The following is a 17,002-nucleotide window of genomic DNA, read 5'->3' on the forward strand; positions in this document are numbered from 1 at the left end:
AAAAATGTCAGGCACACCAAATTAAATGGAGATGTAAAAGCAGACATGTAAATGTGATATGGATACCAATGGGTGGAGTGCACATTTTAGTTGTGAGTCATCAGGGTCTGCACATTTTAAACCATGTCTTGGCCCTTCAAAGGGTGGAGTCCACTAATTTTGCCCGAAATAGGATTGGGAGGCAAATTAAAATAAGATTCATGTTGTCGATCCGAAATATCAGAATGGTCCATATGAGTATATTTGTTCTGAATCTTGGTATCATATTGGGTTCCGAATTGAAGCCAATAGAAATTGAAATTAACTTATGTTTATAACAATGCCGACTAGTTTTATTGTAGTGTTCAAGTCGATAGAAATATTAATAACAATGTCGATTTGTATTAGGTTTACCATCGAAATATCAATTTGTTAGCAGTCGACATTTGGAATTGTTCGATATTTTCCACAGACCCTGCATTAAGTTGAAAGTGCAATCTACCATAAAACCAAGTCTTATGCCCTCCTAAATCTTGATTCAATAGAATATGCATTGAGAGAAAGAGGAAGATAAGGCAAAAGAATGAGGGAGAAATAGGAGAGCCTGTACTAGATAAAGACTTCAACAATAGCTTTTGAAAATGGGAGGCATTACCAGCATCTCATTTACATTTAATGAATTCGGCGAAAAAAGTTTCCATATTCTTCTTTTTTCTATGTCAGATTGGGGTGAGGATGTACATCTTACAAGCATGAGGAGCAACATATGCGGTCATTCGGAAACGTAACCCCTTCGACACATATGAATGCTGCAAAGAAAATGGCAAATCAGCTATAACCCATTGAAGGAAAATTTATAAATCATCATCTCTTCATATGTTCACGTTTTTTATTTTACCGTATTAATGAACGAAAAATGAAGAACTATAGCATACCATCCATAAGTCTCGAACGATAACAGGTTTTGATAGAGCAATCCCCATTTCCCTCCATCCCACTGTTATGGGTGCCCGGAACCCACTTCTGTTCCATAAAACAACGGCTACCCTTCTCCCCGATAGTGGCCCTGCCCAAATCTGCATTCCATGAACCTTTTACTAAGTGATAAAAAAAAATTGCATGTAAACGAATGTGTAAAAGATCAATCGTGTAACGCTGACATATGAAATACTCAAGCACGAATAAAATCAAATCGAAGCATCAGAAACTTGAAATAGATTTGTACTTTTCCTAGACCAAATTGTCCACATGAGCTATGGTTTATATCTAATCATTTATAGGAGGAAGTAATGAGTTTTTGAGACGTACTTCCAAGCCGGCATGTGATCTTATTTTCCTCCCTTGAATTCCCAATGGATCCTGATTGACGTCAATCACTTCTTTGTTTCCGATTATGCTTAGAGTCTCTTTGCTTATGGATCGAATGTCGCATCCAAGGAGTAATGGAGCCTATCAAATTTTGTTTTGGACATTAAATGGATAAAAGGGGATGAAGAAAGACATTGAAACAGGTTTAAATTTAAGAGACTTGCCTTCATAAGAGCCCAGATACTGAAGTGCGAGCGGCACTCCTCTAAATTCATCCCTCCATTGCCTACTTCCAACATGTCGGGATCTATTATGATCGTAAAAGAAATCAACAACATGCTTGCTCTTTTGAGTAAATTAAAAGGAAAAAAAAAAGTGAATAATATAAGAACATAAAGAAGGCTAAACCATATGAGAAAAAAAAAAAAAAAAATTTGACTTGCCATTCCATCTGCCTGGTCCTGCAAATCTTCCCCATATGTTGTTTTGATCCGCAATTGATGTGATACTGAAAAAAGAAAAAAATTGACCTAATTCTGTTGATCTGTTGTTTATGTAAATCAAATTGTGTTAATGGGTATCAAGAAGAGATGATTGAGACCTATCCCAATTGTCTTTGATGTCTCCTGTTGTTCTCCATGCATTTCCAAACCTACCAGCCCACTTTGCCGGGTCCTCTTCTCCCCTAATAAAGCATTCAATTTGTTAGAAATTAAGAAATAACATCGGATGACGATTAGCATTTTTTTATTTATTTTATTTCCTTTTATGTTAAGTTATGATCATCTAAGCTCACATAATGTTCAATTGCTTCAATGAGTTTGCTTTTGATTACAAATACAGGAGAAAGAGATGAACAGTAAGCGCTCAATCAATGTAAATTGTAATATCTGAAAAAAAAATTACCATTCACAAATAGAGTAAAGGATTGGTCGTCCGACCTTGAGTAATGCATAACTCATTCGCGCATACCTGCAAAAATAAATTTCATTATTTACTAATCATTATGATAAATTTGGTTGTGAGAAGATCTAAAGCCATAATCTTGTAAGTTACAAGTTGGGTCCATAAAGGCACTCGTGTAGGATTTACGGGTAAGCTACCCTTCGTACGATGCGACGTGAACAAAAGTGTCAGTCTTAATTACCCTGTTTACAATCTATCAAACAGTTCATCTTAGGCTTATTAAACCCTTGGTGAGTGAAAATGTTGATCAAGTTATCTCAATTAGGTATCTAATCCACAAAACATTTTGAGACAACATACCTGTCTTGATGTCTCGAACCGTCATGGTAACAGTTATCGTACTTCAGGTAATCAACGCCCTGCAACCAAATAAAACATCACAATAATAGAAGTCTTGGCTTTAGCTGATCTCAAATATTTGTTGCATCCTCCACCACCATATATTTCTTTTATTACATTTAATTAATATATATTTATAAAAAAAAGAAAAAAATCTAACCCATGCGGCGAACATTCTTGCATCCTGATCTTCATGCCCGAGAGAACCAGGCATGGTTTTGCTGCATGTTTTGTAACTGAGGAAAGCGGGAAGACATAAAACATTTTCATTCTTCTCATATATATGACAATCAACAATTGTAGATCAATTAATTTTTATTTTTTTTGTCTAAACGTGTGCGGTCTAAGAAGTTTGTTAAGAAAATTATTACCCTGCGTCGGAGTAAATGCCTAGTTTTAAGCCTTTGGAGTGAACATGATCAGCAATGGCTTTGATGCCAGACGGAAAAGTAGAAGCTCGTGCCACTAGATTACCATTTGTGTCCCTGCTCTCTGCTGCCCAGCAATCATCTACGACAACATTTGATGAGAAAATATGAAAATGTGGTCCTGTTAGATAACTATAAACAATTTAGAATTTAATGTTCGAGGGTGGTATACCTATATTAACGTATGTGTATCCGAGTGCTGCTAAGCCAGTCGAAACCAAAGCGTCCGCTGCTCGTAAAAAAATAAAAGGAGTTATTAATAGAGAGTAAAATGATCAGATTTTCACATTAATGGAATTGTAGTCCAGAATAAATAGGAACACTGATTCTACGTAGAACAACTCACAGTTGAATTCATGGGACTTATCGAATTGAAAACGTTAATTCTTAAAGAAGACTTTTTCTTTATTATTATTATTGGTTTATCATGGGTATTCCCACCCTTCGTATGAGACTAATCCCACGGTCACAAACACCGCCCCTGGGACCCTAGAGGGTGGCCCCAAGGAATTCATAGCTTCGTGGGTTTCAATCACTTGACCTACCCTTCCTAGGAGCTTTCCAAGGCTTGGCTTGCCACTGCCACTAGGCCAACCCCTAGGGGGTTCTTGCAATTCAAGGCTCTATCATAAAGAAGAATTTGATCTTCACCTTTTTCTACCACATAGCAGCTACAATATATAAAGATTTTGATCAAAGAGATACTAAATTGTTCATTAAACCGAATGTCTCAATTCCTTGACTAAATGTTTTAGTATTGAAAAAGAAATCATGAGGACTCCGAATCGTCTGAATGTAATAGATTGTGATTATCAGATTGATAGTATATTTTTTAGTCAACAAAATTAAAATCGAATATTCCAATTTTTGAACCATCTTTTTCAAAATAAAATTAAAAATGGCATCAAATATGTGTTTGGAAATTTTAATTTTTTGGATTACAAGTACATTAAATATATTTTGATTTTTAGGTCTCTGGCCCAGAGCCAACTTCATTCCATATAGATGATGAGATTAGGACTGCCAATGGGCCTCAAAATCCATAGCCCAAGCCATCCATCTATTGGTCAGGCCAATAAGAATCACCAAACCCAGCCCAACCTGCCAGTATTCGTGCCTATTTATGGGCTAAGCCTTACCAGCCCACAGGTTTTGTTTCATGTGTAGCTTAATATGGTAAAATAATTACGAGAGTTTGAGAGCTGCTATTTGCACCCCAACTTTGACTTATTACATCCCAAATTCTCAAATTATTTATCACACCCCAATTAAAGATTAAAACACACACTTCCAACATTACAAAGGTTTGGCTCAAATTATAATCTCAATATTACATAAGTTCAAATAATTTCAGCAATTGTTTGCAGTTATGATTAGGCTCATATAAAATCCTGAAACTAAACAAATAAAAATTTGAGAGAACTTCTATTGGCACCCCTACCTTTACTTATTCTCAACCATTCACTTATTTTATTTATTTTTAATAGATGTGTAATAATTAAAAGTTGGGGTGCCAATAGCAGCTCTCATTCGTGCTGGATGGGCCTCCTTACAGATTAATTCCCACTTAAAAATGAATCGGGCTAGTCCGGCTGGCCCAATAACTAATCAGGCCTTGTAACCAAACCCAACGTGATTCACAACGGGCCGGGCGACATGACCAATGGCCAAGATCGGAAGCACAAGTTCCAATCCGGTCCAATGCTTAAACACCTTGGAAACACTATCTAAACCCGCTTCACAACATACTGGTTTGGGCCGATCATTTGCCTCGGGATACGCAGAATCATTACAAAAATTCTTACCTATCCCGAGGCAAATGATCGACGATTCTACGTTGGAATCAGAAAATCATATTAAACTCATATAAAATAAAAATAAAAATAAAAATAAAAAGCGAATACCAGTGGTCTTGACAGTCCACTCGTCTACTCCACATTGAAAATGATTCCAGCTGTTCCAACTGCGCATACCAACTCTCTCATAAGGAATAAATCTCTATCTCCCACTATATATATATATATATATATAAAGAAAATATAATTTTTTTTTTTAAAATCAACATAAATATAAAGATTTAAAGATTAGAAATAAAAAAAAATAATACCCCATAGGAGGAGTACGACCGACCCCATTGGCAAGAAGGAATCGTCTATAGAATTGATGAGCATCGCTGCTAATGTTTGCAGCCGTCAATGCCTCACTGCTGCACAGAAGCAGCATCATCCATAATACCGCAAATCGAAGCTGAACCGTTCGATTCATATCTAAAACATAAAATATGACCCACAAAAACTTTATTTGATCAGACAGAGAGCTGATCTGATCTATCCAATTAAGAGATTGAAGTTTAAAGATGGTGAGATGTGAGATGTGAGATGTGAGAAAAAAAAAACATGAGTGTGAGTGAGAGAGAAAGGCACTTTGATTTGAGCTGTATAAAGCCAATTGGCCAAAGCAACAACTATACGTCGGTGGAGTTAATGAGATGAGATTTTTTGTTGTTTTAGCCTTAAAAAGTATGTATGGAGATAGTTGTAGGGTCATGACTTATCTCCATAGATTGCATCACATCCCTCTTTAAGTACGTACTATTAGCTGTTTAAAAACAGCTATTCCACCAATAGATAACTGCCATGTATCCTTCAGAATGTAGATCTCCTTAGTTAGTCTTACCAACAGGTTCAAACTTCTAATAATAAAAAAAAAGACGACCCACCATATACACTATCGCTTTCCCCGTTTTTTCAGAGCACTTAAAGTTGTTCACAATATCTTCGACACGTTTCTTGAAGTTTAGAAACGTAACTCACGAATAGTTAAAGTGATGACAACGGACTGAGATGTGGACGATTGCTTGATGAGAGCCTCGGTCAAGTTTGACTATAAATATCCGTTTGGTCTCCAAACTCTTCACTGAATCCTCTTTAGTCTTACACCATCTAATTAAAGTGAAGTAGAGTTTTGGAAGTGCCAACCACGATAAAAAAAAATAATGAGAGAAAGTGCGTGAGAATTAATGATCGGATGTACGATTTTTCGGGCATTTCAGATTTCGATTCTTATCAAGTGTTTATTTTCGCATTTTTAAAATCGATATTCAGCTTTCAAGAAGTTGAAGAAAATAATATTTAGATCATCTCCAAAGTCTATAAGAGAAAGTCTAGTCAAGAGGCAATGTCATCTTCAAAAAATTGAGGGAGGGGGTCAAATGGGGAGAGAGTGTGGGTAAATGCATGGGGCATGTAATTAGTTGAAAATGCAAGGGTATCACAAAAGTTGGGGTACGGGTGCAAAATTGGAGGGAAGTGAGGGGGTGGGGGAAATGGGGAGGGAGTGTGGGCAAGTGGGACATGTAATTAGTTGAAAATGCAGGGGTATCTCAAAGTTTTGTTGGGGGCGATTTCACCACTACATCCTTACTAGCTTAACCCCTGTACTTGTGGGTGTATGAAACAAAATCTTGTTAATTACTTTCATCCACCGATTTATTTTAAAACAAACAGTAATCTATCAAATCTTTTAATAATTTTTAGTAAATACATATCGAACATTTTAAAAAAGGTTTGGTGATAATATACCAAACATTTTTCACATGGGATCTCGTCTAAGGAATTATTCAATATGTAACTACCAATCTAAAAATGATATATTCAATAGAAACATACTGAAAAATACGCTATTATACAGTAGATACATACTGAACAGTTCTTTCCATGGGGATTCCATGTGAAAAATGCATTTGGTATGTGTAGACACCTCATTTTTGACTTTCGTCTGATTCATCGACTTGTCACAATAATTGTCTAAGAGCTCCCAAATGAGTTTACACTACGGTAAATGCTCCGAGATGAGTTGTATATTACTGTACACTTTGAGATGAGTATAAAATGCCTCACTCTCCTGAATAATCAAAACCTACATGTAATTTAGAGAAGATAGAAGAAAAAATAATAATTGAGAGAGAGCCCTTACAAAACGACCTGCATTTCTAGCAAAAATTGACACATTAACCTATCATGGGACATAACACCAAGAACCTAGGTTGCACTCTCAAAAACCCTCGACATAGGTAAAATTATGAAAACCGAACTTCGCCCAACCAAAAAATACTCCAAACAACCACTCGTGACTTAGAAACCTTTCAATTAGGATAAAAATAGCAAAATCATAGAAAACGACGTGTTCAGTCTCCAAGAGTCTTGAGATCTATGCAAATTATCGAAATTCGACAAAAAAAAATATAATTTGAAGAGAATATGCGTCAAACGATCTCTGTTATCAACGAAACTTAACAAACTATCACATTTTTATTAATCAATCATGACCACTAAAGATAAATCACATTTTTTTTCTAGAGCATCTAAGGTGGTAAAATCAATTTCCTATAGTGTCCGACGCTCACAAAGTTCAGTAATACCCAAATGTCAGCATCACGTTAGACTTATCGTCAAATTAGATTATAAAAAATGAAGTGTCATTTACTTTGGCATTCTGATAACGCAATACTTGCCAACACATATCTTGGCACTCGACTTGCTTGTATCCTTTGTCAAAGAGGGGCATCTATAGACATCCCATTTTTTACTTTTGTCTGATCCATCGATTCGTCATGATAATTGTCCAAGAGTTTCGAAATGAGTTTAAACTATTGTAAATGCTCTGAGATGAGCTGTAAACTAATGTACACTCCAAGATGAGTATAAACTGTCCCCCCCCCCCCCCCTGGTCCGGAATGAGCAAAATTTACATGTAATCTAAAGAAGATAGAGAGGGGAGATAAAAAATAAAAGAAAAATAATAAGTGAGAGAGAACCCTTGACGAACGACCACTATCTCCAGCGAAAATCAACATATTAACCTATCATAGGGCATATATATAGTGCTAATGAGTTCAGTCTTGACTTACCGAATGTACTAAAAATTTGAAGGAAAAAAAATTCATAAAAACAAAAAAGATAAAAATTGATTTTTAACATAGTTCATTTGCAAAATGATAAAAAATAATTCCAAATATAGAAGATGATGAAAATAAATTATAACTACTCACTTTCATCTATCAAAATGTTTAATTATACCAAATAAGGGTTAAAAAAAATCTGATTTTAATGAATAATGTTCCCACAAACGGATCAAAACACAATCATTTGATGAATCTTTGAATAAAAGTCAATTGGTTATGTGGATTCGACTAAATTTTAATAGAGTTCTTCGATATGAATGTTTCGTTAGGGTCTGATATGCTTTGAATCAATAGGAGGGAAAAGTTGCATTTGTTCGGTGAGTGTTAAGCACTACGTCATATTGCGTTTTTCGCAACACCGTAATTGCGCTAAAAACGACTGCTTAAGGCCGTCATTAATTGTGACAGTTTTAATCTGTCGTTTCTACGAAAGAAGTAAAAGTTGGGGTGCCAATAGCCATTCTAAAAGAGAGAGAAAAATGACTATCTGTCTCTGTGGTCTCTCGTTTACTCTCTCTCTCTCTCGCCCTCAACTCTCGTTCACCCGTCCTCGGTCTCTCGTTCACTCGTCCTCGCTCTCGCGTTCTCTCACACTCTATGTATCTATCTGTCTCTCGCACGCACTCTCTCTCCACAGCATTCCAGATCTAGGGTTTGTGGATCCTTGTCCTTTCGTTCGAATCCTGGTTGGAAATCTAGCTCTGAAGATCCCCATAGCTTCGAAACCTCCTCGATCTGGCGTTCACCCTTCAAGTTCTCCATATTTTTGCAAGATCAAACTCAAGAACTTTCCTCATAAAACGGTTACAATCCCTCTGATTCATCCGGAGACTCAGATCCTTGATGGTCAAGTTCAAACCCTATCCAAGGGAATAGAAGGCAGCCTGTTTTTACTTGCAAGTTCGATTTCAGAAACTCCATCGACCGAAATCAGATCTCAAGGTCAGTTAGTGTTTCTTTCTGTTTCTTCATGTTTTTGTTATAATTTTTGGATTTGGAACCTTTGAAAGTGAATAAACATCTATTTCAAGTGAATCGAGTCAGTGTTGCGTATCGCTTAAGAGGTATCTCCTTCATAAGCTATAAGTAGCATTGATGGTCACAAATCTTAACCATCAAATCTAACAAAGAACCAAAATTATAAAATAACCTAAACAAATAAAAAATCCCAAATATATCATTCTCTTCAATCTATGCTTCTTGATTTACATCAATGAGAAAACCAGTGTGCACAGAGTTTCTTCATTTTCTTTCGATTTTGTATTGCCTTACCTCCTCGACGATAACATGTATCATAATCAAGTGATCAACATTTATTTTCTATCATTTCAGTTTTGTAACTTTGACATATCTTACATCCTATGAGGAAGTTGTATTTATTCTAGGGTTAGTATACTTCAGCATTAATCTATGTAACTTTTCGATCCTTCCTACAGATTTAAAACCAGGGGAGAGAGGTCTGGACTGGCCCACAAGGAAACGTGTAGCTTTTGGTACAGCCCATGGCTTGGAATATTTACATGAGCACTGCAATCCGAAGATCATACACCGTGATTTGAAGTCTGTCTCATCCTTTTTCATGTACGGCATTATTTTATTTCTTTAAATAATTAAACATATTTTATTAATGAAAACAAATACGAGGTCGAGATGACCAATCTCTACAAGAAAAGTTACAAACAGCCCCTTAGTTGGAGCACAAAGCCTCCCAGCTAAAGACAAATTCCTCAAAAAACCCAACCCTTAAAGCCTGGATCTTCTTTTGTGTACAGCATTATCACTCTCTTTGACAGCTTCATTTTGTAACAAAGTAGTGCTTTTCCCCTGCACTGCTGGTCCTAAATCATGACATGAGGGTCGGTTCAGCGTGGCAATTCATGTAAAAACTTAGTTGTCTCCAACTCCAACCACAAGTCCCCATCCTTCATATCAATCACTTGGTTGATCCAGCCAACCCCAAATATTTTGGGTTAAAGGTTTGATGACTGATTGGCCAACTGATAGTTGTGGCGTTTAGAAACTCATCAAATATTCTCCCGCATTCTTTCATCGTTATGTTTTTATTCTCTTTCCAATATTTTAGCTTACTGAAAGTTACTCAAAGCTAGATGAAATCAAATTTTTGGTTAACCACTGTTGTCACAATGCCATATTACCCTGGTTAGTGCTAAAACTGTAGTTTAACGATTGCATCTAGTTAAAATATTGGAAACTCGTCATAGTGCCATCACACCATCATTTTCTCTTGCCTTAAGGTTTTAATATCCTGTTGCTTTTTGACTAATAAGTAGTGTATGGATTTTCATCTACTTAAGAAGTAATACCATGAAGAAGCTACTGATGTCATGTTAGCAACTTTGATTTGTTGGATTGAAATTTCATAATCGTTTGAAATGTGCAGGAACTGAATCAAATCCGTTCTCTCTCAATTCATTAGCTGTTTTCATGTTTCATGTACTTCAGCGAGTTAATCACCCGGTATTTGCATTTGTCTTGCTGCTTTTGTGTTCAATCTAAGCAGCCACTTCTACACACAAAATGTAGCTGATCAATTTCTAATACTTGATTTTCTGCTGCTGTACATTTTGAAGGGAAATCTTGAGAAGACATCTCCAAATGCTGGTTACGTCCTGCTAATGTTTTACCACCTTTATGAGGGAAAGGTACGCGCCATTGCTGTTACATAGTGTGTATGCACATCCCTTAAAGCATCTTCTTTACTTTTTCTGTTTTGCCCAATTTCCAGGATCGTAGAGAATTCGAGAGTGAATTGATTGAAGATTTTGGAAGTCTCGTCAAGATGCCATTGCTTAAGTCTGACAGGTCAAGATCCTGTACTCTGTGTAAGATGCAAGCTCTGATTAAATGGCTATTTTTTCCAATGAGGGGTGTTTCGTAGGTCAGAGAGAATGTAATTCAATTTCTTTATCATTGACTAAGAAGATGAAACATGTTCAATATGGTGGGTGTAGATGCACCAATACTGCTATAATTTATGTTCTCTCCTATTTATGTTGGATTGTTCTCCGAACCAAAATAAAATAGTGTGCTTATATTTTATTGTAGACACCACATAATATTTTGTTTGTGGTAATGGGTGCCATTTGATTGTGCTGTCGAACAAGTGTTGAAGCAACTAAGAAGTGTTGCAAAAGGTTGATGGAATAGGAATTTGATTTGAAAGAGTGGTGATACAAGTTTACCTCTAATGGATTGTATATCTATCTAATATTTCAGAATTATTCTTTGTGATTTTTAGTTTGAACTGAATGTGGGTGTTGATCTGAAACAGGAGTGGGAGATCATATTAATGATTTTTAGTTAGATTTATGAAAGTTGAAGACGAGGGGTATTTGGGTCTTTTCATATTGTTAGTTGGGGTCTATGTCATCAATGTCAAAACATAAGGGTATCTCCAATATTCAGCAACATGTGAAGGGGGGCAGGTGTAAAATATATTTTTTTTAAAGAAAATACCCTATAGCGACGGTCGCTATATTCTTATTTTACTGTCGTTTTTTCCGACTGTCTTGGACAGTCGTTTTTAAAAAACCACTCATTTTAAAACGACTCTTTTAACGACTGTAGGGGCAGTCGTTTTTTGCGCATTATGACGTAGTGAAGTAGGTGTATGTAACAAGAAATTCGTGTTTTGTTCTTGTTTCTTGGAAAAATACTAACAAATCGGTGTTCCCTTTCAATCTCCCCTATCTTCTATTTTTTAATTCCAACCACACTCCTCCAAGAGGACCACCATATCGCTGTCACTAACACCACCACAATAACCACTACTGCCACAACCACCAACATCCCAATCACTTCCACCTCTATTGCCCCCACCACAACCATTACTTCTAGTCACGGGGGTTGATACATGTTTGCCCATCACATTGTCGAATCAAATGCACAAATTTTAGTTATTTTGATGGACAGTTGTTTTCCATGTAATCTTAAGACAGCCTTAATATATATATATATATAACTTGGAAATTGTTTTTGGTATGTAGGGGAGAAAAAAAAAATGATCATTGTGATCTAGAGATTACCAATTTTGGGGGTGAAATCTCATTCACAGATACATATTAATCAAGAAGGGAAAGGAGAAATGGAACAATATAAAATTTTTATGGGGTTTATAGCCTAAACAGGCTAGCTAGTACATCCAGTGGATCAAAGGAGTCAATTAACTAAATAATTTGAACATACAAGCCTTTCTTTATAAGTTTTGACATCCCCCCCTTTCATGGAATAAGGGATTTTTCAATAGAAAATACATATATATTAAAGATATAAATCTCCAGTAAATTAAAGGATTGATTCTATTTTTTACACGACATGAAAAAAGCCTATATTTGACAGCACAAGGTCGTCGAATTTTTCATTGTCAATTTTTTTATTCGACGTACCGAAACCGTCTAATTAATGGATGATGGGAGAAATTTTATGGCTCTAAGCCGTCGAATTAGGGAACATAAAAAATTTCACCGGCCATGGCCTATGGGCCATAAAAATTCAGTTTCTAAAATTTGTGGGCTTTGCCCGTCGAATTTTCTTGTCAAAATTTTCAGTTTTCACATAGTATTAACTAAATTTTCTTTTAATGTCTTCTAAGATTTTGCGTACTTTTTTTTACCTTATTATTTGCGCCCCATGCAGGATTCGTACACAAGATTTTACGATCTTCCAACTAGGACCTATCTCTGAACTATGCAGTCTCTCAACTTGAGATTGTGCAGTCTACCAATACTAAAATGTACAAATTAATTGCCTAATCTACTTAGGATTATTTAGTTTTTTGACTCCAAACTCTATGATCTTCCCAGTCTAATTAAAAAATGTACCTATCTCTTGGTTACACATGTCTGATAAAGATTGAATATAAATTATTGTATCAACATGCTAAATTCTAGACTTTGCAAATCATATAATCTGTTCCGAGAAGTTCGTAGTCTACTTTATTGTCATCTTTAAGCAATGAAACCCGCGCAGTGTTGAACAGAAAATAAACAATATAACATTCTTATTTGATCATCTTGGTGGTACAAATTACCTTTTTTATGATTACAAGAACTTTTGTTATATGCTATCAAATACCCTATTGCCTCTACATTAACAAAGAACAACTTGGCTACAAGAATGATAAATAATAATAAAAATATTCTATTCTTACAATCGTCCCAAGTTCGCATCCTATATTCCGTAAAGTTTCCAGTCTCCTTTGTGTGCCTTGTGATACACCTTTTTGGGTGCATAGGTCCCTTAAGGGTGATGTGTAGGTCTCCTCAATCACCATCAAACTTGATTAAGTTCTTGACAATGATGTTTGAAGCGCTTGTCATGAGATCATTCCAATTTCTTCATACCCACAAAAAAAATCCTAATGTCAGAATGTTTGAGAAACTAAAGATAAAAATATTCACATGTTGATTTTATTTTGACTATTTATAAGGCAAATCGAAGATACTAATATAGTATAAAATTATGATGCACTGAAGTAAGATGTACATTAATCGGTCAGTTGAGGATTATCGAAGATACTATACATCGTATAATCCTAAATCAGTATTTTCAACAAATAATCCTAATCTGACCACTATACAACTTATTTCAATGCATTAAATTGAATTTAATACAATACATTACTTTTATAATGGGAGAAGGTTGACCATTGTTTGCACAAACCCACATTACTTTATTTTTAAATTTACTATTTGTTTTTTGAGTCGTGATAATCTGACTCCCCCATGTGGAATATTCAAAATACTCTCCTAGCATGGCATGTGCTAGAACTTGGGTTGCAAGTTAATTCGGTTCAAACTGAGAATCGAACCAAACCGTGTATTTTGGATTGGTTTGGCTTGGTTTAGATTAATAACGGTTCGATTTCTAGTTTTAAAAATGAAGAACCGATGGATTCGGTTTGGTTATCGGTTCAGACTTAATAAAAAATCAAACCAAACTGAAAACCGAACCAACAATTATTTTCAAATAAAATATAAATTTTTTTCTTTTTTAAAAACCCTAAATTGATTTTCGTTTTTTCATTTTTCCCTCTACTCTCTCTCTCTCTGATTTTCGATTTCTAGTTTTAAAAACCCTACTGCTGCAGGCTGTGTTTTCTCTCTCTCTCTCGGTGAGCGGTTGTGGGCATGGGATTCCGGGAGTGCGACTGCGGGCATGCGAACTTCGGTGGCCAACAGGTCTTCTCTCTCTCCCAGCGTGCGACTGCGGGCCTGCGACTATGAGAGTGCGGCTACAAGTTAGCTCATGGAAACCCATTTTGTTTTGGGATGGGTTTTGGAGAAAAATTAATTTTTTTGATTATTTTTATAAATCTATTATTATTATTATTATTATTGTTATTATTATTTGAAATTAATCTAATTTTTATGTGATCTCATATATATATATATATGGTATATGGGTCGGGTTCCGTAGACTCACATTGCGACACACCGTTTTGTCTTATATGGGCAAAAATGCTTGGAATGGGCTGATTTTTTGTGAGGATGATCTCTATGGTGAGGAGATCATCTTTGCCAAAAATCAGCTCATTATGAAACTTCTAGCCCATGCTTATAAGTTGAAAAATTTTAGACCGCCCAATTTTTGTAAATCAATTTTGATGGGGTTAGAAGTTTTGGAATTGGATGATTTTTTGCCAGGATGATCCCCTCATCACAGAGATCATCATCACAAAAAAATCAACCCATTCCAAACATTTTTGCCCATATAAGACAAACGATGTGTCGCAATGTGAGTCGTAATAGGGGTCGTAATAACGCTATCCTATATATATATATATATATATATATATATATAGGGGACGGTTCAGCAGCCCTAAAGTTTGCCAAGTTTGGTGCCAGACATTTTTCAAAATATGGGTTAGAAGCTTTGGAATGAGCTGATTTTTTGTGAGGATGATCTCTATAATGAGGAGATCATCCTCACCAAAAATCAGCCTTTTCCAAAACTTCTAACCCCATCAAAAGTGATTTACAAAAATTGGACGGTCCACGATTCTTCAACTTGTAAACTAGGGTTAGAAATTTCAAAATGAGCTGATTTTTTGTGAGGATGATCTCTTCACCGTAGAGATCATCCTCACAAAAAATTAGCCTATTCCAAAACTTCTAACCCCATCACTTGGCAAACTTTAGGGCTGCCGAACCGCTCCCAAAATATATATATATATATTGGATTTTTAATTTTTCATAATTCATGTGTTTACCTAATTTTATTGGTAAATTTTTGTGGGAAAAACTTTTTTTTTTGCAACTCATGGAACCAAACCGAATTAAGATCGTTTTGGGTTGGTTCGGTTCTGGTTCTCATATAATGAAATTGACCTTGGTCGATTCGGTTCTGATTTTACTCTAAACTGAACCAACTCGAACCAAGTCGCACCCTTAGTTAGAACCATAAATTTTATGCCTTGGGATACACAGCTGCATATCACCATAAATTTGTACATGTGTGAATGAAAGAAAATCTAGATTTTCTGGGGCTGTTTCTCGATCTCCTACGTGCGAAATTTATTGGCACATGCCACATCAGGAGAGTATTTTGAGTATGCCATGTGGGGGTGTTAGATTATTGTTACTCTTGATTTTTGGATAACCTTCGCAGGTATGCCACATCTTTTTTTTAGTATGTTGTTGTTAAATAAAAATTTATATTTTTTCTTTTTACTTAGATGTGAAACTTGCAGACCTCATTGGTTGTGATATTGATCTTACGGGGGGAATGAAAGAAAATAATATAATGACTCATATTACATTGACCCTCTATGTAGTTGTCTATCTAGGGCGATCGATCTACTGCTTTCCCCATACCTGGGGCTGTGTCTCGATCTCCTACGTGCGAAATCTTAGGGACTAGTTCCTATGGAGATTCCCCTTGGTCTAATTCCACGACGGAGAGGCGGCGTGGCGTAAAGATGTGGACTAATCCCTACGGTTGCACGTCATGACCCCACAAAAATTTCCCAACATGCAAAACAGTAAATAATGAGTCGAAGAAGTCAAGGAACCCAAATAAAGAGGTGATTGCATCCTTACCCATTGTGGGAATCGAAAGTAAGCCCAACGGTAAACTTGGCCACTTGAAGTGCCCATCTAAACCTATGGAATTCCTCTTTTGAGCAACTTCCATCATCCAAGTAGACATCAAGCTCAGAAGGCTTAATATCATAGAAGATAGGGATAACCTTTTTCTTGGACTCCATCATTAACGCCAATTCATGAAGACAGAAATAAGACTCGCAATAACGAGGAGAGAACACTGCAACACCAACTTTACATTCTCTTATAGCTGATTCAATCTTTTCGAAAATCTTGTCTCCAGGTCTCATGCACTCGTTATCGAAAAATGCACGGACCTTGAATTGGATTAGGCGGTCGTGAATCAACCCGACCACCATTTTTTTCGTGTCGATGCCTCGATAATTGATGAAAATGTCCCAATTAGATGAAATTCGTTTCCTGGTTGAGGTTATTCGGCTTTGAGAGGGAAGATTAGTGTAACGGGCTATGTGCTTGGCTAGAGAACGGTGCATGACTCTCACTTTGAGTTTGATGGTTTTGAAATTATTTTGATTCAAATGTGCTTGATGGTTTTGAGATTATTTTGACTGGAATGAGAGGTGTTTCTATACTTATTTATAGAGATTTTTTAATGAGCGATGACATATTCAATGTTTGAATTTGAACATTAGTCGTTTTTAATTATTTGTGACGTAGTGATAGGAAGCAAAGATCTCACGTTCATAATACTGGGTTACGACTATTATTAGGAACCTTCTGTGGCTTCCTAACAGGTCAGAGAGGATAGAAAGTTAAGACGAAAGTCGTGCTGGGGTGACACAGAATTACTGCGATTCTCACAATTCTGACGTGGACATGCATACATAACCATAGATGGTTTTTAGTCGTATCACGAGGACAAACATCTATGGTTATGTGCACATCCCACGTCAGATTTGTGAGAATGGCTGTAAATTTTTTTATTTTTTTTTCGT

At 36.0% G+C, this 17,002-nt stretch overlaps 1 protein-coding gene and 1 pseudogene across 2 annotated transcripts; both read right to left on the reverse strand.

The window, feature by feature from the left end:
• Positions 1-563: 563 nt before the first annotated feature.
• Positions 564-5,477, reverse strand: LOC147387535 (alpha-galactosidase-like). 2 transcript variants are annotated; one of them, XM_086421228.1, is made up of 13 exons: positions 5,128-5,477; positions 4,925-4,983; positions 3,193-3,249; positions 2,964-3,102; positions 2,753-2,828; positions 2,554-2,612; positions 2,194-2,259; positions 1,889-1,972; positions 1,731-1,795; positions 1,512-1,573; positions 1,288-1,428; positions 915-1,055; positions 564-788 (listed from the first exon to the last, which is right to left on the reverse strand). In XM_086421228.1, the coding sequence occupies exons 1-13, from the start codon at positions 5,283-5,285 to the stop codon at positions 699-701; spliced, it is 1,197 nt and encodes a 398-aa protein (XP_086277354.1). In that variant the 5' UTR covers positions 5,286-5,477; the 3' UTR covers positions 564-698. The 2 variants fall into 2 exon arrangements, with proteins under 2 accessions (XP_086277354.1, XP_086277353.1); XM_086421227.1 differs by having other exon boundaries at positions 1,512-1,594; positions 5,128-5,474.
• Positions 5,478-13,265: 7,788 nt separating this feature from the next.
• Positions 13,266-16,585, reverse strand: LOC147387536 (putative 2' cyclic ADP-D-ribose synthase BdTIR pseudogene; annotated as a pseudogene).
• Between the last annotated feature and the right edge of the window lie 417 nt (positions 16,586-17,002).

The sequence above is a fragment of the Akebia trifoliata genome, chromosome 13, assembly GCF_017979445.1.
Source record: "Akebia trifoliata isolate Shusen 1 chromosome 13, ASM1797944v1, whole genome shotgun sequence".
NCBI classification, from domain to species: Eukaryota; Viridiplantae; Streptophyta; class Magnoliopsida; order Ranunculales; family Lardizabalaceae; genus Akebia; species Akebia trifoliata.